The sequence below is a fragment of the Aptenodytes forsteri genome, unplaced genomic scaffold, assembly GCF_000699145.1.
Source record: "Aptenodytes forsteri isolate BGI_AS27 unplaced genomic scaffold, ASM69914v1 Scaffold147, whole genome shotgun sequence".
NCBI classification, from domain to species: Eukaryota; Metazoa; Chordata; class Aves; order Sphenisciformes; family Spheniscidae; genus Aptenodytes; species Aptenodytes forsteri.
In genome coordinates this window covers 2381668-2403194 of record NW_008795320.1, presented here as the reverse complement: position 1 = coordinate 2403194, position 21527 = coordinate 2381668, and the positions used below count along the sequence as shown (strand labels likewise).

The 21527-nt window shown below is 54.0% G+C and overlaps 4 protein-coding genes across 4 annotated transcripts in view; 2 read left to right on the top strand and 2 right to left on the bottom strand.

The window, feature by feature from the left end:
• The window catches only part of NCLN (nicalin), a 12304-nt gene extending 10939 nt beyond the window's left edge, over positions 1 to 1365 (bottom strand). The window contains exon 1 of the mRNA XM_009279813.2: positions 1296 to 1365. Coding sequence (XP_009278088.2) covers positions 1296 to 1365 — 70 coding nt within the window. The remainder of the gene's footprint in view (positions 1 to 1295) is intronic.
• Positions 1366 to 2756: 1391 nt separating this feature from the next.
• Positions 2757 to 3983, bottom strand: S1PR4 (sphingosine-1-phosphate receptor 4). Its single transcript, XM_009279812.1, has one exon. It carries the CDS (start codon positions 3981 to 3983, stop codon positions 2757 to 2759), a length of 1227 nt encoding a protein of 408 aa, XP_009278087.1.
• Positions 3984 to 12749: 8766 nt separating this feature from the next.
• Positions 12750 to 14450, top strand: LOC103899345 (cathepsin G-like). Its single transcript, XM_009279811.1, has 5 exons — positions 12750 to 12804; positions 12902 to 13046; positions 13239 to 13374; positions 13697 to 13948; positions 14316 to 14450. Exons 1-5 carry the CDS (start codon positions 12750 to 12752, stop codon positions 14448 to 14450), a joined length of 723 nt encoding a protein of 240 aa, XP_009278086.1.
• Positions 14451 to 17917: 3467 nt separating this feature from the next.
• Positions 17918 to 20755, top strand: LOC103899344 (granzyme E). Its single transcript, XM_019472229.1, has 5 exons — positions 17918 to 17981; positions 18074 to 18236; positions 19381 to 19522; positions 19670 to 19903; positions 20618 to 20755. The coding sequence occupies exons 1-5, from the start codon at positions 17918 to 17920 to the stop codon at positions 20753 to 20755; spliced, it is 741 nt and encodes a 246-aa protein (XP_019327774.1).
• Positions 20756 to 21527: the final 772 nt, after the last annotated feature.

Sequence of the window (21527 nt, the reverse complement as noted above, 5' to 3'; positions counted from 1 at the left end):
AGTGCCCGGTGGGGGCGCGTGTGCGGGGCACAGCGCAGCACCTCCCCGGGCCGTGCTGCCCCCGGCTGTGCAGCCCCAGGAACAGAATGGAACGGAATGGGGGGGCTCCCGCCGTCCCTGGGAGTGGGGTGATCCCGCTGACCCGGGGACAGGACAGGGGGTTCCGTCTGTCCCGGGCCTACGGGGAATGTCTGCATGCTCCTGCACACATGCTTGGACACGGAGGGCACAGTCGGCGAGGCCCTGTGCCAAGCAGCAAGCTGGGTCCCAGCTGAGGGGTGCACTGAGCCTGGCACCGAGTATGGAACCTCTGCTCCGCTGCGAGGAGGCCCCTTGCCTACCGGACCAGCCAGCAGGTACCTGACCTGCAGGAAGATAAAATCATAGCAAATCAAACAGGGGCTTTCTTATCATCTAGATTTATTGCGAAACAAATGGACTGGAAGCTCAGCACCTCCTGCTGAGGGGCCGGGCCAGAAGGTTTTAAGTCGTCAGGAGCTTTTCATCCCCAGTGCTTGGGTGGCTTTGGCCTCCTTGCAAGGTGAGAGGACGCATTTGGGTGCTGCTCTGATTTTTCACTTGGTTAGGGAATAGAAGAGCAGGAATCTGAGGCGCAAGCTGGCAGTGCCTTCTGGGCTCCACTGGGTCTCTGTCAGACCCAGGCAGGAATGGGGCTATTTTGGAGCCAGCCATTTTCCGTAGCACAGAACAGTCCTCTCAGTACCAGGAATGAAGCCTGGCCCAAATGAACTTCTGCAACCTGCAGGCCTGGCATGTGGATGTCATTGTGCCTCCTGCCCCCCCCGCCCTGTGCCAGCGGGCATTCTGCGTGTTCTGTTGGCTCCTTGGGAGCTGCTTGTGCTGATTGACCCCTGTCACAGCCCCAGCCCTGCCATCCCTGCTGCAAAGGTCTCCAAGCCCTGCAACAGCCTCTGCTGGCCCCAGCCAGCCTTGCCCTGGGAGCTGTTCCCCCCACCAATCTCATGCAGCACAACTATCTGCCTGCCCACGGAAACATCCGTTTCTGCTGCCAGCTGGGCTGTGTCCATGCACAACTTGGCACCCTCTTAAGCTTCCTGCCCGTGAAGTTGCAGCAGCTTGGGATCTCTCCTGCCACTTCAGAGATACCAGCCAGCAAACTGACAGGGCCAGAGGCTGCAGCCAGGTAGTCACTGGCCTGCAAGCTCAGGGGAGAGAAGGCATGGCATTCAGAGAGGCCAGGGCAGCAGTGCTCAGCCCTGGGGCAGCAGGGAGAATCCATATGTGACTGCTGTGAACCTGGGGTCCTTAGGTACCTTCTCTGCTGTTGATGCTGCCCAGTTCATGGGAGGTGGAGACCCTCAAAACATTTCCCTGGCAGAGCATGGGCGACTGCCTTCTCCAAATATGGTAGCGCTTAGAGCAAACATGCTACGATCAGACCCCTCCATTCCTTTCCCCTGCTGTGCTGAACTTCAGAAGGGCTTGGGGCAGGCTCCACCCAACTCTTGCTGGGTGATGACTCTGTTCCAGGCTGTTGAAGTAATTCTTGCAAATGTGTTCTGTTGCAAGCACTGTTTTCAAAAAGGTTTCTGGAAGGATGCAGCCTCTTTGGCCCAAAAAGGAAGAGGAAACAATTCCTGCTGCTTCTGTTCAGGTGTGAGCCAAACCCCACCGGAGACAATAGAATGCAAAGCCATCTAGAAGCTGCTGCTCAACCTTCTAGTGCCCACCACAGTGGGCATCTCCCCCTGTGTGGGGACCTTAGAACTTGACAGATTTGCCGGAGCATGACCCACCTCTCTGGGAGGCCACAGCGCTGCGAACCCTCTGCTGTAGAGGTGTATGCTACCTGAGGGGTTCAGCCAGATGGGAGCAGGTAGCTCTGCCATGCAGGATTGCACCAGACTCCTTAGTCGCTGTGGGTACCTCCTTCTGCCCATGGTGGTGCCAGGGCTGTCACTGCAGGTGCAGCCCCATGTCCAGAGGCACGGCAGGTCTCTTACTTCTTGCTGCCAGGCTGTAAGTACTGTCACAGCATTTGCCCGGGCACAGTGCCCAGCCTCTGCACTCTGGTGAGGGACTGGGCTGTTGCTGCAGCCCTCTGCCATCCTGTGGCTGGTTTGTGCTGCACTACAGGTGGGCACTTGGTTCCTGGCCAGGGGCCTCTGAGCTGCTCCACAGCTGCACACACTTGCACTTGCAAACCCAGTTGTTCTTGACTCCCTGGCAAGACATCAAGACTGCATCCTTTCCAGCAGCTGTGCCCATCACAGCAGTTCCAGAAGGCTGTAAACTGCAAGAGAAGACTCAGGTATCACTTCCAGTCCTGCATGACATGCAGTTGCAGCACTGCCAGCCCAGCCTGATCCCAAGGGGTTGGGGGCAGTCTGGCTGGGGATACCCACCCTATTCCTCACTGTGCCCTGGGGCAAAATACCCTCATCTGGGCAGGTACAGCATCTATATACATGCACACACAGAGCAGGGTCCACTTATAACCTAGGCACAGCAGCTGTCTCAGCAGAGCATCTATCCCAAAATGTGTCCGTATCCTTCACTCCCATCCTAGGAGCAATGCCTGTCGCTATGCTGCACCCACACTGAAGCAACATCCCAGTCTGAAGGGGCTGGAAAGCCTGGCCACAGTTAACAACTGGGGTGGGACTGCACCTGGTCAGCCTGAGCTGCATGTAGGCTACAGTTCTGCCAGGCCAGGACCAGCAGCACGAGGTCCTGGTGGGCTGTCTGGTATCTCTTGCTCTCCCCATGGCCTCTCAGAGGCTGGGGAGATTGCTCATCATGCTGGAGTTGCTGGAGAGAGGTGCTCTGGGCCGGGCATTCAGTGCTACAGAGCTGCGGAAGCTCTCCCGGTAGCGCAGGGAGCTCTCTGTGGATGAACCAGAGTTGATGTCTGTGATGACCAAGCAGTTCCCAGGCTTGCAAAGCCCAATCCTGACACAGCAGCAGCACAGCAGGCTTCCCACAGCACGGCGCACCTCCACACTCCGGAGGGAGTAAATGATGGGGTTAACACCTGAGTTAAGCATGGCCAGAGCCAAGGTCCAGTCCAGGCTGTGGAGGTGTGTGCAGGTCTGGGTCTCACAGAAGACGTCAAAGAGCAACAGGACAAAGAGGGGGCTCCAGCAGATAATGAAGGCACCCAGGATCATCAGCACAGTCTTGAGCAAGCGCAGGGATCGTTTGCGGCTATGCCGAGAACTGGTTTGCTTAGAACTGGCCTGGACCAGCTGGAAGATGGAGATGTAGAGGCCGATGATCCCCAGGAGGATGATGCTGAACATGACTACGGAGAAAAGGATGTAGTTCTTGGAGTAGAGAGGCAGGAGGACAGAGCAGGCATTGAAGTCACACAGACAGTTCCAGCCCAGCAGCGGAAGCAGTCCAATGATGAAGGCCAGCAGCCAGCAGGAAATGATCAGGCTGCGTAAGCGCAGGGTCTTGCTGGCTTCATTCTCAGCAATTGGCCTTACCATGGCACTGTAGCGCTCAATGGCAGTCACAAGCAAGCTGAAAGTGGAGGCAGCCAGCGCAATGAAGAGGATGCCTTCCCGCAGGAACCAGAGCTGAGGTGAAAGCCGGAAGGTCTTCTTGCCTGAGAGGCAGAGATTAGAAAGGTAGGCAATCCCTGCAAGCAGGTCGCTCACGGTGATGCTGGCAATGCAGGAGTAGACCCAGCGGCGGGCTCGCAGACACCGCAGGATGGCCAGGAGCACAAGCAGGTTCTCCAGGATGATGATGCAGCTGATGATGGCAAAGGTTGTGCGGATTAGACCCATGCCCTCATCCCCAGACTGCCGGTTGGTCAGCTTGCCTGTGAAGTTGTAGTGCTGCAGGATGATGTTAACATTCCTCATGGCAGCCAGCTGCAGGCAGGAACCTTTTCTGTCAAGCAGGTCAAGTCTGAGCTCAGGATATTGAGCAGAGCCCAGTGGAAAGGAAAGGGAGCGATTCACCAGCCAGCTCAGCTCTGGACCATCCATCTTCTGAGCCTAGGTCAGCAGCCAAGGGATGCACGATGAAGCAAGGGTTGAGGTGGGGTTTGGAGCAGAGCAGACTGAGGGCTGGCTGGAGACAGCTGTGAGACTCTGCCACACAGGACTGGCTCTGAGTCCAGCAGCCCTACCCAGCGTGGCGGTGAGAGTTAGAGCCCTGTCTGCCAGTCCCGTGGCACTGAAAGAGCAAGGGGAGAGGAGGGTGAGGTGTTTTGTAAGTCCACGCATGAGCATGGGCTTCCTGTTGTTTAATAAAGTTTCCTGTTGTGAGCTAGAGTATTGACATCGTTTCTAACAGCTGTCATCATTTCTCGGTAAGGGTCTGGCTATTCTCAGCTTTGCTGTGGTTGTGAAGGTGGGACATGAATGAAATAACATCGGGCCCCTCTTTGAGTCAGGGCAGGCCGGGTCGAATGGGGTAACACCTCTCCACCTTGATGGGTAGGGTCTGTTGGGCTGAACAAAGCCAAGTGCTAGTAAGAGCACCCAGACAGCCTGAGACACTAAGTGCTTTGCCTTTTGTGGTGTTAAATTCACTCCTGAGCCTGGCAGAGAGCAACTGCTTCTTCATCAACTGCCTTGTGCACCACCCAAGCCCAGATACATCCTTCTCCAAGAGGAAGCTCCACGCTCTCACCCCTCCGGGCTCCACCATGGGCCCAGCTCCTGCCAGTCTCTCAGGACACATTCATCCAAGTCCTGCCCTGTCAGCGCAGCCAGTCCAGGGACCTGTGTGTCTGAAGCTAGGGCTCGGCTCCACCCAGTTCAAAGGAAACCAGCTGGTCAGTGCCCTGCATGTGCCCTGACACTGCACCTTTCACCTTCAGCTCTCCAAGCACCTGCTAAAGATGGGTCAGGATCTTCCCATTGTCTAGGTCACAGACAGGGAAACAGAGGCACAAAGCTGCTGCCTCTTGCCTGGCATTGCAGAAGGCACAAGGGGCTGCACTGAGACCAGAACCCGGGAGTCCTGACATGATTGTAATATTAATGTCTATCATTGACCTATTCCCTGCTTCTGCAAAAATTGACTGGAGAGAGAGAGTCTTGCAATGTGCTATTCCCAACCACGGCTGTTGAATTTACCTTATGACTTACCTGTCATGACTGGCCCGAGGCTCTTGTTACCGAAGGGAGGTTCAGCAGCTAGTAGTGCTCTCCAGCTGCTTGTCTGAGGCCCAGCACAGAGCAGGTAGTGGGGAGGGCTCCTTGTGTGAAATAAAGAGAGACTTCTACCTACCAAAGTGGAAAAAGGGAAGTTACAACATCAACCACATTTCTGTGCAGGATGGACCCCACCCAAAACAGCTGCAAAGAGGCATAGAGAAAAGAAAGACAGAGCATCTTTTAACTCAGGATCACAGCAGAAGCTGTGCCCTGCTTTCTGCTTTCACCTGTGTTCTCTGGCAGAGAGAACTGGCACAAAGCCATGGAGAGGTCCCCAGGTTGAGAGCAAAGAGCAGTGATTTCTTCCATGAGCATGGCAAGCAGGGAGTTGTCCTGAGAATCCATCCACTGCTTGATGAGCGGAGAGATCCCAGCCTGGATCGCAGCATAGACAAGTGGAAAATGCAAAGGAGGTTCCTGCTGCAGGAAGTCATGTGCAAGCAAGAGTGGTTCTCATCAAAAGCCGAGGGCTCCATCCTCCACATGCACCCTTTCAGCTGGTGTTTTGGGCTTTTCTATCAGCAGCATGGAAAGAAACTCATGCTGATAAAGTCAGCAGATGACCCCAAGATTGAAGGAGTGGAAATCAGCAGGAAGGCTGGGCCATGAGTGCAGCACAAATCCAGAGAAGAGGAGTGCAAGGTTGCACATTCAGCACAAAGAGCACACTCCCAAATGGGCTGGGTAGATGCTCCCAGCACAGCACTGGAATCAAAAGGGTCAATGTGATCCTTGCACATCACCCCTGCTTTATTCTTGCTTCAGGCTGAGCCTCCAGCTAATGTATCTGCTCAGGACAGAACTGGTGGGGTGTCCCTAAAAGATCACAGGATGAAGAAACTTGCCTTGTCAGGGGCCCTAAGTAGCTTCTCAAATAGCTGGCAGCATGTGAGCAGTCTCAGGAAAGAGATATCTGACAGGAACGAGCTCTTTGTCAGGGAGATCTGTGGAGAGTGTGGGGCAGGTCAGAGGCAAATGCTTTTGATGGCAGGAGGGCTTGAGGCAGATAAGCAGCTGGAAGAGCTCAACACACTCGCGCATGGGGTGCCAGGTCCTCTGGACCGGCAAAATATCATAGGCTCTTCCTAACACCCCTTCCACAAGCACATCAGGTGCTGCCTAAAAGGCAGGGCTGATTATTTTGTCAAGAGCTGTTCCAGTGAGACAAAGCCTTGTTCCTTGCTCTGTCCTAGCACCTAGCTTGTTTGGCCTTTCCATAGCGGAGAGGACTGGGTACCTGTGAGGCATGCCGCAGTTTCACAGCACGTTGTGAGGGGGACTGGCTCTGGGAAGCTGCCTGAGCTGCGTCCCAGCCCTTGCTGCTGCCCTTCCAGCACCCTCTCTCTTCTGCCCCCCAACAGCCTGCCGAGCTCCCTGCCTCATGGCAAGTCACCACACAACTCAAACGCTGCTCCCATACCATGGCAAGTCACGGCACAGTCCCATAGCCTGGGGGGCCTAGGGAGACTTGGGTCCCCTCCACTCCATGCAATTAGATCAGCAGAGCGGGGCCTCACTGGCTGGCACAAATCCAGCCCCGTGTCCCCCTGAGAGCTGCTGCCGCAAGATCCAAGGCAGGGAGTCCCCAGCTCCATGGCTGGGGGCAAATGAGGCTCCCCTTCAGCTGGGCACCCGCATGAGGGAGAGTTCCTGTTGTTCTGCAGCAGCTCCCCATTGCTATCTGCACAGACACAGGCTGAGCTTTATCTTGGTACTTCTCCTTTGCTGCCATTTCAGTTCAGATGTTCTTTCTTTGAAATGAAGGGGCGCGGGGGAGGGACACCCATCCTGCAACATTTCTCATCTCTTTCCTTCAGATCAAGACCACAATCTACTTGAAACTGCCTGATAGCTGCTGAGTGCTGGGCTTGGAAGGACCAGGGGAGGTATGGAGGCCAGCTGAAACCCCCTGAACCCTCGGCCAGAGCCATGGCCATAGGAGGTGTTCACAGATGCTGAGATGAGGCGCCATAGTAGCAGAAGCCCTGGAGCCCTCCACAGCCTGCTCCTACCGAGGCCAACAGGAAGGCAAAAGTACCTTGGCCCCAGAGGGAAGAGTTTGCAGACAGGGACGCCCTGGGAGGAGCAGGGCAGGAGCAGCCTGGAGCCCGGCTTCCTCGGGTTTGTGGCCAGTGGCATGCCTGGTCACTCCTGCCCTGAGACTGCCTGCTCCCGGGAGGGTGTCCAGCTCCAGATTGTGGGGGGGCCACGAGCAGCTGCGGGGGAAAGACAGCAAGCTACAAATGTAAGATAAAATATCGATGATTTCTGTTGAGGTTTTCCTGCTGTGCTGCTGCACAGTCCTGATTAAAACTTGTATTTTCAGACATTCTGATTAAAAAAATCCCTGGGTGAAGCTCCGTGGAGAGCTCTGCCTGGTGAGCCTAGCCAGGAAACCCCCAGGTTGGCTCATGGACAGCTGGCATCCCCATCTCTGTCCCACAAGGCTCCCTCTCCACATCCCCACCCACCCATCCTGTCCCCGCTGTGTGGCCCCAGCACAGCCCAACACCAGCCAAGGCATCCATTCTCCCACAGGTGTTTTTCTGCTCCAGGAAGGGTGGAGTTGTGCTGGTTTAAAAATGACTGATCGCTCCTGGCAGTTGGTTGGTTGCATTTCCTAGCTTTGGTCTCTTCTACTGTGCAGCAGCAGGTGGTCATCTTTCCAGTGGCACATCCCAGTCCCCAACGTGGCAGGATGCTTCTGGCCCCAGAGGAGCTGGGAAGAACCAGCAAGGCCCCTCTGACTTGGGCTGACACCAAACCCTGGAGACCTGGCCCTTCACAGTGCTCAAAGAATTGTCCCAGGCACCGTTGTTGTGCCTGGGCAACAGTTCATTGAAATTGGGTGGTGGTGATGGTGGATCTCTGTAGGAAAAGTGTCTACAGAGCATCTCTGGATTTGAAGGAAAACAAGAACATGAAAGAGAAAGTGTCAGGATCATCTCCTTTAGACCACATTAATGACCTTAAATGGCAAAGCTTTGTTGATTTTTTTTCTTTAAGTGGTTTTTCTTTAGAAACTTGCATTTCCTCAATGCAAAAACATTGAACAGAAAGCAAACAGCTGCATAAAATGCTCCCTCCCCCCCCAAAAAGATAATTACTTAGAAGTCATCCTAATAAAACGCATCATCAGTGGGCCAGCCTAGACCCTGTCTCCCATGGTGTTACACCTTTCCCTCCTTTGCAACAGGTCGGAGATGTTGACCTTCAGTGAAAGGCACTGAGCGTTTCCAGTGCTTAGTGCTTGTAGGACAGGAGCTCTAGAGGCACTCATCGCTCAGCATCCCTCCAGAGTAAGCGTGCCACAAATGCAAACTCCTGAATCTCGCTTCTTCTTTACAGTGTGGCATTTCATGCAGCTCCTGACAGCCACTGGCAATTGCCAGAGAAGCAATCCCTCCCCTCCCTGCGGCTGGATTTTGGCCTGGGTAGCTCAGAGGGGCTGGTGAAGCTGCACCAGGTCAGTGCCTGGTCTCCAAACCCCATGCCCAGCACTGGCTCTCCTACTGTGCCTGGGACAAGCTCAGCCTTCCCCTAGCATCTTCTGCCCTGTAACCATGTCTCCAGTGAGCAGACACGTCCCCAGGAGGGAGGGAGCTGCATGGTGCTCCCACCCCCCTACTCAGTGTGGCATGACCAAGGTCATGAGGCTGCTCCAGAGACCTGGCTGGTGCCTAGGGTCCCCTGTGCAGGACCCATAAAATCCCTCATGTGAGCTCATCAACGCTGCTTTGCACCCTCTGGGGCAGGGCCCAGCTCAATGCCAGTCTTGCCACAGGCTCACAGTTGAGAGCTGTTTCTTCCCATGTTCATGCAGGGATGGCAGGGAGGAACCAGTCCTTGCCCAGGAAACGGGCCAGAGGGAGCTCAGCGTAAATAGCAGGGTGATGCCTATGCACGGGGGAGCTGGCATGGGTGTGGTTCCAAGCACCACACAGAGGAAATCAGGCTGGTTTGAAACCTAACCTGAGCACTGTAGAGGAAGGACAAGCAACACACCTCCCTGCGGTTACTGCTGCCTGGCTGGGGCAGGGGCAATGCGTTTACTGGCAGTAGGGCTGGTGCTGCTGCACTGTATCTGGAGAGCATAAATTTATTCCAAGCTCTGCTGCTTACCATCCTGTGCATCACTTCCTCCACCTGCTGTTTCTCCTCCCTGCTTGTTATATATACTACTAAGCGGTTTAGGGCAGAAAACTGCTGTCTGGTTTCTACTGTCTGCAGCATAGCCTGGCTCTGGTACTGCTGACCCACCAGCTGTTACAGAGTAGTAAGTAAACTCAAATGGCCCTGGGCATCTGAGCTTGGAGCTTTCAGCTCAGCACCACTGGGATCAAGCAGAAAGCAAGACCTTTGCACAAGGTTACTGCAGGATACAGACTTGTGGAGGGAGCTGCTGCTCACAGAGAGAAACTAGGGATCAGAGTGCAGTGGGAGCAAGGTTTTAATCAAACAAAAGCCCTGATGCCGAAGGACTAGCATGCAGGATAGCCCATGCTCCCAGACCTCCCTGCCCGAGTTAGTACAGCCCTACCATGAGCCCAGTGGCTCTTCTGATAGGCTGGAGAGTGCTCTGGGCAGTAAGAGAGGGATATATTTATCTGTTGGTTTGTTTATACCCGCACACATACTCTGATTTTATTTCCAGGAACTGTTTCAGGCATTTTCCATTCCCATACCGCAGCTCTCCCTCAAATGCCCTCCTCCCAACAATGCAGATTAACTGGCAGATCAGCCCCATTGCCTTCCTGGTTCCCTCCTGGGACACTTGCCCTGTCAGCTTGCCCGTGTGCCCCCAGCATGGGTACCCTGCTGTCAGCTTGCTCAGAGTCCGCCAGCTTCGAGCCCTGGCTGGGAACAATGAGGACTAGCCCAAGCAAACAGGGGAGGAAGGGCTGGGAGAGACGAATGTTGTGCCTCTCTGACCTGTGAGTAGGGTTCCAGAGGGCATCTTATCCAAGATGGCAAAATCAACCCATCACCAGCTCGTCGGGCACACTGTGGGCAGAGGCAACGACAGCACCTAAGCACTGTGCTTGTGCCAGGCCCAGCAGCACTGCCCGCGCAGGGCATGTCTGCCACGAAGCAGCACCCTTACTGCGTGCCAAAGGGGTTTTTAGGACAGGTCTTCCTCCTGATCCACTCTTCTTTGCTGGGAGCCTTGGAGCTGTATGTGCTTTTTAACCTGAACTCACACTCAGCAGGAAGCAAAGCTGATATCATGTCTTGGGCAGGCACAGCTGAGTTTAAACCACTTGTCACAGACCTACATTAGGACTGGTAACCAGAGAGTGCTCCAGAAATGGTGATTTAGGATTAAAGCAAGCCTCATTTTCTTCAAGTGACGTCCAGGCCCCTGAGGAGCGTTGGCAGAAAGTGTCCCAGGGAATGGGCACACAGACAGGGTCTTTGGGTAGAAAGATCTCCCGAAGAGGGGGGGGGGGGGGGGGAGGGAAGGGGGTGGCAATGAAGCCTCAGAGTGCTAATTGTTCTATTGCCTTTGCCTGTTGTGTTTTTTCATCAGTTCCTGGCTGCAGTTACAAGCCCAAATTAGCTTATTTAAACCAGATGCCTGCAGAGAATCTGTAATGACCTCAGTCAGAGCTTCTGGGAGGGTTCCTGCCTAGGTGAACCAGATTGAAAGTACTCCAGGGATTAAAAAGAGGCATTATCCCCCACCTCCCCAGCTCTCCCCATCCTTTCAATAGCAAATTGTTCATCTACACAGTAGAGGAATGTGTTTTGAAGTAGCTGCTTTACTTAAGAATGGCTAACAGCTGCCCACAGCTTCACTGGGCATGAGAGGAGAGGAGAGCACTGCTCCAGCTTTAGCAACTAGCATGCTGGCCAGAGACCTAGCTGCTCTACCTTGCAAGTGCTCACACAAGCCAGTGGCACTTCCACGCTCTTGGGGTCTGTCCCTCTTGCCACATAAGCACAGCCTCTGGGGATGAGCCGTGGCCGGGCAATTGCCTGCTGGTTTGCCCCTAAGCCAGACTTTGGTGACGATGGGGCAAAGCAAGGGAAAGGGCTGGACTTCAGGGCTCAGAGAAAATTTCTGGAGAGCATCTGAGGGAAGGTTTAATGCTGACCAACACTCAAAATAGGAGGGATGAGGCTGGGTGCAGGAGGTGTGCAGAACCTGGCTGTGCTCTCATGACAGCTTTTGTCCTTATGGCAGCAGAGAGGCCGCACAGCTCCAGTGTGGCACCCTGCCCCCTCCTCTATGGCCCCTCTCTGCTATGGCTGTCCCCAGCCCCTCGGATGCTCTTATGCTGGAGCAGAGTCAAGAGTTGTTGTAAGTTTGTGAGCATGGAAAAGATGTCCTTCCAGTATGCAACGTGCAATCCCTCCTGAGCAGAGCAGACACTTCACACAGCATTAACCCTAATAGATTTATGCTTTGCTGTGGGCATACAACTGCCCACAAGCCTCAGGGAGCGAGAAACAGTGCAGCAAACTGGGGCAACCTGGCAGTGGGGAAAATTAAGGTAGATAAGGACTAGGAAGCGCAGATAGGAAAGACAACTTTAAACAACACAGGACTGTATGGCACAGCTCCCTCTGAGGTTGCAGCCCGAGAGTAAGGAAGCTCTTCATACAAAGGACAATCTCAGCTGCCATCATAGGACACACTTAGGCAATTGGAGGCCCAAAGATCAGAAGGAAAGTGCAGACAGCCACCAGCTAAGGCAGCGTGAGAGCCAGGAACAGGAAGAATGCAGGTGTCCTGAGCCACAGTTCCGTGCCCTTGATAGAAAGATTTGGTTACCTTTTTGAAACAGGGTCACCTGGGGCAGCCCAATGGTGGTTTCTGTTCAGGACCACAAGGCCAGGAAGGGACAAATGCAGCAGGATTGGTGCTCAGTTTAGCATTTAACCACTTTGCTAGGGGCAAGGTGAAGACAACAATTGCAGCCTGGTTTGCAGGCAATTTCAGGTCGGGGAAGGGAGAGAGCAGAGACTCCAGAGCAGGGTAGATGAAGGCTTCCCCTGGTCCCATTTGAACAGATGTGCCAGTGGCCAGACCAGCTGCAGAGGGGAAACCACAGAGGGGAAAGAGCATCTGCAGCCATTGCACTTGCCAGCAAAGCATGAGGTGACTTGACCACTCCCAGGAGCAAGTGGCATGAACTACTGAAGGTACAGTATGGATAGCCTGATTGCCAGAGCTCGAAGACACCATGCTTTGAAGCAGGTGAACGTGATTTGTCCTGCAGCCAAACTGCAGGAGAAATGCTAAATCACACCTCAGAAATACCCTAAGACACCTCTCCTCAGCACCCCTGAGGCTTTGGGGCTGTGGCATGCCATGGTCTCTCTGCCCTGGCCTTTCTGTCCTGCTCTATCATTCATCAATCACAGCCTCAGGGCACATGGGGCATGTGAGCAGGCCGGGGCAGGAGAGGTGCAGATAGACCTGCAGGGATGCTGCACTGCTCTGATTAGCACAATCAGGCCATCGCACATGGTTTCCTGGCTGCTGGGTACAGCTGGCCCCAGTGTATAAAACCAGCCTTTGGGCACTAGGAGACTCAGACTTCCACACATCTTGGAAGGAATGTCCAGCTGTGAGAAGAGATGTGCCAGCCCCAGCCCCTGCTGCTCCTGCTTTCCTGCCCATGGGCCAATGCCAGTAAGCTGGGGTGCCGCAAGCTGCTGCGAGTGAGGCTGCTGGTCTGGACTCTGACCTCAGCAGCCACTGCCTCATCCTGCGGTGGAGTGTCTTGCAGGTGCTCTACAGGGTCAGACTGTGGGGGGCCACGAGGTTCTGCTCCTCTCCCACCCTTACATGGCATACCTGAAGGTAGAGATGTTAGCCTGCGGAGGCTTCCTGGTGGCCCCTGACTGGGTGATGACAGCCGCACACTGCATGGGGTGAGTACTTCGTACAGGGGCTTTATCCCCTTCTTCCTCCCCTAATCTGTGAGGTCTATCACTGCGGTAATTTTGGAGTAGGTTCCTCTTCCTCCTGTGCTGAGCAGCTCTCTCCGCCTGCCTGCAAAAGGGGAGGGACATGGGTGAGACCCAACCTGTTTTCCCCCTTCTCCCCTCTGCTGCCATGGCCAGGAATGCCACAGTCATTGTGGGGGCTCACAACATCCACAAGCCAGAAACAACACAGCAGATCCGGGGAGTTCTCGGATACCACCAGCACTCTGAATATGACCCCAACACCATGTCTAACGCCATCATGCTGCTCAAGGCAAGGTGGTCCTGCAGCAGGCAGTGGGTTGGAGGGTAGAGTGGGGTTGTGCATCTAGCAGGGTCTGGGCAGAACACATTCTTGCTGTTAGCTCCTTCTGCAAACCATCAGCTGCTTCTGCCCATGAGTGCTGGAGGCAGGCAGAAATGGGAGGGACCTGGGAGGGAACCATGGCAGGGCTTGGAGCCGCGTGCCCTATTCGCAGCAGCTCACCAGAGTTTGCGGTGCTGTATGTTCTGCTAGACCTCCCCTACCTCTGCGCACGAAGTGTCCTTCAGCTGTTCTGCTTATAGCCTTCTCCAAAAACCTTGCTTTCTCCCAGCTGACAGCAAAGGCCACTCTCAATGACTATGTCAAGGCCATTCCACTGCCCAAGATTGGCAGCGACCTCCCCACAGGCACCAAGTGCAGCATAGCCAGGTGGGGCCTGATTGATGATGACCAGGTGACCAACAAGCTCTTTGAAACCAAAGTCTCCATCTACCACCGCAGGAAATGCATCCACTTCTATCCGCATCTCAACACCAGCATGGTCTGTGCCGGCAGCTTCTGTGAGCTCAGGGATTCCAGCCAGGTACAGGCTGCTGATGGGCTGGGGGCTTGGCCACAGGGCAGGGGGGTTCTCTGGTAGCAGGGGCTTCTGCTGGCACAGACTTAGCTGGTTCCCAGGAGAGGTGACAAGTATTTGATTTGTAGCTCCCATGTGGGCTAGCTTTCCACATCCCTGACACAACGATCCATGCGCAGTCACAGGGGTAGAGCCCCAACTCACCTGCTCCGGACAGCTCCTCCAGCACGGCGGGCATGGGGGGCAGGAGCAGAGCCGCAGATCCAGAGCAGAGACACAGCCCTGCTGTCAGTGCCTGAGCAGGGAGGGACCAAGGTGAAACCTGTTCCCATAGGGAAGAGGCCTCTAAAACCAGTCTCTTATCTGTCCTCAGGGAAATTCTGGCGGGCCCCCGGTATGCAATAAGGTGGCACAAGGCATCGTTTCCTTTGGGTACAACTCCCCACCCAGAGTCTACACCCGCATCTCCAACCACCTGCCCTGGATCAAAAAAACCCTGAAGAAGTAGCAGTAGTGGCACTCGCTCTAGCATTAGTGCGGCCCTGGAGACTGCACTGGTTTCCTTCCTGCCCCTGCTGAAGGCTTGACTCCCACCTCTCTCCTTGGGAACCTGAATGACCTGACTGGTGCACACAAGGGTCCCTTTCTTTCTGTTCTGAGGCTCCTGGCTGTCCCATTCCCTGCCCGTATCAGGTGGCCAGTTCAGGGCCATGTTAAATCACCCTGGCAGAAGCAGGGATCATCCCAGATGGTACCAGAAAGAGGCTGTGCTACAACAGACCCCATTTCCTTCACAGGTAACCCCATCCCTGCTTGAACCTTGCTGCACTTAAAACACCCACAGTAAACTCAGAGCTGCATTTCCCAGCATATGTCTTCTGCTTTCTCGTACCTTGCCCCAGGGAGAAGGGAGGGAGGGAGGGTCTAGCTGGTCAAAGTGAGAGGTCAGCCTGTTGGGACAGAGGCAGTTGTAGCTCTGCATCCACTGAATTGCTGGCAGACTTGGAGGACAAGAGCTACAGTTGCCCTTCCTGGGGTCATGGGGATGAGTGTGTTGCAGGAAGAGAAACTGCCCAGGTAGAAACGGGCTGGGAAAAGTGATGTGCACACACTCCATTCACCAACTTCAGCAACGTCACCACTTGCCTGGGAGCAGCTGACAGCCAGGATGTGGTGTGTCAGCAGGTACCAGGGGTCAAAAACTGCCATTCCCTGCAAAGTAATGACTGTCCCCTCTGCAGGGACCTTGTGCCTGGGTGATGTTGCACCCTAGGACATAGGGCAGCCAAGAGAGCAGGCTGGGTCACAGGGGAAACCAGGCTAATCTTTTCAGATGTCTTAGCTGTAAGAGGCTTCAGCAGGTGAAGGGAGCTGGACTTTTTGTGGACTGTGCTGTTTCTGCTCCCCCTTGGGCATAGGCCAGGTGGCGGCTGAGATCCCAGGGATGGGGCTTTAGGATCTCAGAGAGGAGACATACTCAAAGTCCCAGCTGTTGCACACCAGTGCTTTCAGTCTTTGCCTCTGCCATTCTCCAGCAGCCACAGTGCTCCATCTCCTGAATAGCAATATGATGTCCTGGGTAGAGACACGGGTGCCGTCTCTGAAAGGATTGTATTGAAAGGGTTGATAAAGGACCTGGGTTCACAAAAGCGCCTGACCCCATGCCACTTCCTCTTTTTCTCTCATGCCAACTATCACAGGAGAGCCAGACTCTTTCTCTGGAGAAGGCAAGGGTGAGTCCTAGCTGGGAGCTGTCTGCCTTGGAGCTTGTTGGCATGTTTCTGTCCCTCTCAGGAAGGCAAGCCCAGCTCTAGCAGAACAGCACGAGCAGAGACTATTCTAGCAGTAGCACAAAACCAAAAGGGTTTACGACTCTCCCCTCAGCTAGGTGATGCTCAGAGGCGAGCTTCTCCTCCCCACAAAGGATGCTCTAGCACCATTTTCAGACAACCCCCGCACTAGAGTCTGAATATCTTGCACCAGCCCCTCCTTCCATGGCCTGCACTGGGTGTAAAGCAACCTGCCTAAGCTCTGAGCCCTAGTCTCCTTCATTCCAGCTAGTTTCTGATGGTGTCTCTCACATACAGATAGGAGAGAGCTAGACACTTCCCTGGAGGAGATGACAAGGAGCAGAGACAGCGCATTGGTAAACAACTGAGCTGCAGAACTCCCTGGTGCAGGATGACAAATGTCTGTGCAAGTTCAAGAGGAGACCAGACTGGTTTGCTGCGGGGAAACCCAGCAGGGAATTTTAAACATATAGAAACTGCGTGCAATTCAAAGGAACGGGATGCTTGCCCTGTTCTCATAGTCTTTCCTAGGCTTCCAGTAGCCACCTCTGTCAGAGGGAGGAGGTGCCCTGTAGTCTGGCCCTGGATGTCTGCTCTTATGTTCTCCCTGTTCTTGCCTGGAACGAAGGGAAATGACATCGCCTTTGCCTTCAGCACCCATGCCACCCTGGGGAAACTGAGAAGGGTCCATGGTTTGGGCTTCTGCTAACAGCTGCTATCAGCTAGGAAATCTGCAAGTGAAAAGGCTGCAACTGCTTATCTGCATAGCACAAATCTTTGTCACGTCAGGGTTTTCCTTGAAGCTCCATCTGCTGCAGTCTTTGCACGAGAATAGCAGCTTTTAGCTTAAAAATGGGTTTTGCCCTGTGGCACTGGGGGCAGATACGAAAGCAAATTTACCGGCAGTCACTGAGGGCAGCAAGGACGTATCAGCCCCATTTCGTCACAGTCATGGAAGGAACCACTGCTGGGGCGAGTGCATAGACATGCCCATCTTCTACCTTTTGCTGGAGCCGTGCACTGGTGCCAGTGGGGAGGCAAGGGGACATCCTGGGGGCTGGGGGGAGTGTGTTCAGTGATCTGCCACCAGCCCTTCCTCCAGCACAGTCCCTCTCACCATGGGCTGGAGGAGGAGGAGCAACTGCCGTGGGGCCTGATCCAGGGAAGACAGATCCCCACCATGCACTGCAGAAAGGCACCTGGCACTTGTTTGGCATTTAAAAATCACTGCCTGCCAGGGTGGGGTCAGCACTGGCTGTGACACGCTTGGACATGATCCTTCCCAGAGGAACAAGACCAGCTTCAGGGAGACGTGTCATCGGGTTATCTCTAGCTAGTGAAGGGGCAGAATCCCAAACCTGTCTCCATCCACCCTCAACACATTAGAGGGAAAGTGAGCCCCTACCCCAAGGTCAAGGAAGTGTCCTCCTGTCTTCTCTCACATTGGCTGGTAAGAGACAGTGAACTCCACAATTCAACAGTGAATAATTACATCTGGAAAGAAACACTTAAAAAGGTGTCTTTTGCTGTACAAAGCAAAGCCCTAAGTCAGCAGCTGGTGCAGAACAGAGACCTCATGGCAACAGCAGCAGTCACACTGCTGTGGGCCACGCTCATGAAGCTGCCACACCAACTTCTTGCCCTCACATAGCCATGACCAGTGTGGTGTTATAAATGCACTCACACCAATTTTGCTCTATTAGCCAGGACCACACCTACTGAAAAAGCAGGAGGGTCCTCAACTGCCACTGCACAGGCTTTGGAACTGGTACATCGAGTGAAAGAAATCTTGTTCTTGCAAGGCTCATGATAAAAATCAAGTTTGCAAGTGCACAACAAATACGAGCTGCAAGGGGAGAGCCTACTGGCAGGCAAAGTGATGAGGGTAGGTAGGCTCCCTATAGCTTCCAGCTCAAAGGCAATGGGTTAAAATTGGCTCTGGGTTTAGAAGGACATCAGATACCCCAGATCAGGCCCAAGATGAAGGTGGGTTGATGCCCAAGGCTGACTGAATTCCCCTCTCAGATTGCTGAGGCATGCAATTTGCAGATAGATTAATCAGATGAGTCTGACTTCTGTGGTTTCCTGGAGTCTAGTCTCAGGCTATAAAACCTTGCTGGGAGCAAGAAGAGACCCCAGCTGCAGCCTCACCTCCAAGGGATCCACTGAAGCCGACAACGCTATGATGAAGTGCCTGCAGAAACTCCTGCTCTCTCTCCTGCTGGTGACATGCCCCCCAGCCAAAGCCAGTAAGTAGAGTGGCCCAGAGGCGGGGAGAGGGCTGGGGAAGGAAGAGTCCCAGACAGCGTGTCCTGCGCCCTCCGATCCGGCTCATCCTCAGTCCCGTTCATTGCAGATTATTCTTGGAATCGGATGGATGGAGGAGGTAAAGCCAAGACCCACTCCACACCCTACGTGGCCTATCTGCAAGGAAAGAACAACCACTTCTGCGGAGGCTTCCTAGTGGCCCCAAACTGGGTGATGACAGCGGCTCAGTGCTTCATGTAAGTTTTTGCTATGTTTGTACAGCACCTGGCGCAACGAGATTGTTGCACTGCCATGGTCTGGGTAACATCTCCTAGATGGAGGTCTAACAGTTTGAATCACTTCCTTCATGGCTGTGGTCAAACTCTTTCCCTAGCAGGGAGTGCAGGCTGCACTGTTGGGACAGGGCAAGGCTGTGGGGGCTAGCACCGAAACAGCATGGGTCTGTCTGCAGCTCTCCCTCGAGCCATCCTTCCCCATGTCCCTCCCCAGCCCATGTTCAGATACTTACCTTTATTTTTTTTATTCCCCCCCCATGACTAATTTTATTCTCCCCAGATGTCAACAATGAGAAGTCAGACTGGCTTCTTCCCTTGCTGTCACTGACCTGCTGGCATAGCAGGGTTTCCTGGTGTCAGGCTTTGCCCTTTCTGCCACTAAAGACCTCCAAGACTGTTATCAGAATTAATAATCTCTTATGAACAAGGTGTTTGCCCAGCTCTCTTCCATCTCTCCAGGTGGAGAAACTGGGGCATGGAGAGGCAAGAGGTCTTTTCTAGATGTGCATGACTCTGGGTGTAGCTACTATACTCCTCAGGGCTGACAGCTTTGCCCCGGTGCCAGTAACCCAGGCTCAGGGCCAGTCCCCACATCTGAGCAGCAGAAACGAGGATCAGCAGAAGCCAGGAGCCCGGATGTCCAAGTCCCACCTGCTAGATTGAGAGGGACTCCCAGCCATACCCAGGGTCCCTCCTGATTTTCCTAAGGCAGCCCCTTCTGCAGATGATGTAGAAGCCAGTAAAGGTACATTGGCCTGGAGCAGGGTCCTGATTTAGAAATCCCTCCTTGGTGCCATGGACTTCCATGGGCCTACGAAGCCTGGACCAACAGTCCACATATCTTAGTACGCAGAATCAGTATTGGACCAAATCCACTCAGCTCGAGATCCAGAGGTAAAGCAACCCTTGCAGAGCTCCAGTCTATCAAACAGGAACTGGCTCTGCCTCTTGGCTGGGTAGATTCACTGGCAGAGCTCCTTGCTCCCACCATTCTTCTCTAAAGCCCAGTCGGTCTCTCCTGGCCATGCCCCTGAAAGATGTGCCTCAGTGTTACCAGGAAAGACAGGAGAAAGCTAATGACATACACTGTGCTTGATTTTACCAGACACAAACCTCTGACTGTCATCCTTGGAGCCCACACAATCCAGAAGAGAGAGGAAAGCTGGCAAACATTCGAAGTCCAAGAGTATCACTGCCACCCAGACTTCATGAGTCCTAAGAAGGGAAATGACATCCTCTTGCTGAAGGTAACTACCTGCCTGGAGCACCTGCATGATCCCATCTGCCCGACACGCAGGGCTGAGCTGTAACCCTGGAGCGGAAGGGGACAGCCTTTGCCGCAGAGCGTTTACAAACCAAGCACTTACTTCTGTATTTTCTGTCCCCTTGCCCAGCTGAAAGGCAATGCCACCAGCAACAGCTACGTTAGGACCATTTCCTTTGAAAAATCAAAAGTCCCTGGTGGGACTGTGTGCAGCATAGCCGGCTGGGGCTACAAAACACCTGCTGCCACGTTACGCAAAGCCACCGTCACCATCATCAAACAAAGGGACTGCCTCAGCCACTACCCTGGACTTGCTGACAACTTGATTTGTGGACACAGTGGATCTGCTGGGGTACCTGAAAAGGTCAGTCTCTGACTTAGGGAGTAGAAGGCTGCGGGGGAGGTTTCAGCCAGGTGCTAGGCACAAACCTGATCTGGGCTAAAAAACTTCACTGAAAAGGTACTGTCCAAAATTGCTTCTTGTTGTCCCCTCACTCTCTCTCTCCCTGCCCCTATCACTCCATGCTTCCTCACCAGCATCCCTCTCTATTGCTGTCCTGGCACAAGAGGTGCCCTGGGTCTTGATCTCCAAGGATCAGACCCTCAGGGGGTCAGCAGTGTTCCTGCTGACTGCAGGCATCACGCTTGTGCTCAGCCCTGGGCCAAGCAGAAGGGACAACGGGATCCTTGTCTTCCTGTAGCAGAGGACCTAGGAGTCTGCGACAGCACAACAAGACAACAGCTTGGCCGAAGAGGGGTTTGCCCTACATCTCACAGCTGGTCTGAGTGCATTTTGTAGTGCTCTGCAGCCAGCAGAAGGGCAGAAATGGAGTGATACTTTAAGCTTCAGTGTTTGCCCAGCTGTAGTTGTGCTGGGTCCCAGACAAAACTGCCAATGGTTCCTTTTAGACCCAGAGCTAGCCACATCCATTGTGAGTCCAAGCTTCTGGGGAAGCTCTGTCCTGATATTTGCAGCCTCCCTGTTCTTTGCAAATGCACCCTTTTCCTCAGGACCCCACCCTTTTCCTCAGGACCCCACATAAATCAACACTGATCTCTCTTCTCACCCATTTTACAGGGCGATGCCGGGGATCCACTTGTCTGCAACAACAAAGCCTACGGCATCTTCTCCTATAGGCATAACAATTGGCCCGGATTCTACACACACATTGCTCCTTACCTTCCCTGGGTCAACAGTGTCATGAAGTCAGCATGACCCTACTCTCCCCCGGAAAACTCACGCTTCAGGGCCCCATGCTCACTTGCTTTTTCTTCCTTTCTCCCTGGGAAACATCTTCCACTGATCCTCATGAACATGGCAAGGACTTCTCTCTGGCAAAACCAAACTATAGCAGTGCGGGGCTTGGTGCAGAGATTGCACCTCGACTGTGTTTATTCCCTGTGCAAGCTAGGGAGTGCCCGCTGACACAGTGCATGCTCCCACACTTTGCTGCTCTGATTTATCCCTTTGTCAAGTTGCTTGTGGCTACAGCTCTAGAAAGGAAGCAGCAGGACAGCCCTGAGTGAGGCGACAGTAGCTGTTGGAATGTCTGCCGCCCTTTGGGGAAGGCAGTATAATTAGATCGGGGGGGATCCAAAGAGCAGCCTCCTCCCTGCCCCTTGCATTTGTAACACCAGATGCCTGGGTCTCCTTTGCTCAAGTCCTGGGGTTAGAGGGTTGCCCCAGCTCCAAGGAGGGCACTTTTAGCTCCTGCTTCACTGCTGCTGCCCCCTACCTCTGAAACCTGCTGCCACCTTTCTCCCCTCTTGCTGCAGCTCCAGTGTTGTAAGAATACAAAAAACCAATAAATCACATCTGCATTTAAGACCCTTTTTCCTTCTATGATTTGGATTTCTCTCAGCTGCTGGCTCCAGTCCTGAAGAGCTCAGAAGAAAGTCACTACTCAAACAGCTGAATCCCAAGCTGGAAGTTTCTACCCTAACCAGTGGCCTCTTCTGTCCCACCTAAACCCCTAGAATAGGTGTCA

Excerpts from the sequence above, each read along its gene's own strand:
- S1PR4 (XM_009279812.1), bottom strand. The coding sequence starts at position 3,983 with ATGGATGGTCCAGAGCTGAGCTGGCTGGTGAATCGCTCCCTTTCCTTT.
- LOC103899345 (XM_009279811.1), top strand. The coding sequence starts at position 12,750 with ATGTGCCAGCCCCAGCCCCTGCTGCTCCTGCTTTCCTGCCCATGGGCC. Across the intron at positions 12,805-12,901 it reads CTGCCCATGGGCCAATGCCA|GTGCTCTACAGGGTCAGACT; the intron begins GTAAGCTGGGGT and ends AGTGTCTTGCAG. Across the intron at positions 13,949-14,315 it reads AGCTCAGGGATTCCAGCCAG|GGAAATTCTGGCGGGCCCCC; the intron begins GTACAGGCTGCT and ends ATCTGTCCTCAG.
- LOC103899344 (XM_019472229.1), top strand. The coding sequence starts at position 17,918 with ATGAAGTGCCTGCAGAAACTCCTGCTCTCTCTCCTGCTGGTGACATGC. Across the intron at positions 17,982-18,073 it reads ATGCCCCCCAGCCAAAGCCA|TCCCGTTCATTGCAGATTAT; the intron begins GTAAGTAGAGTG and ends GCTCATCCTCAG. Across the intron at positions 19,904-20,617 it reads CTGCTGGGGTACCTGAAAAG|GGCGATGCCGGGGATCCACT; the intron begins GTCAGTCTCTGA and ends CCCATTTTACAG.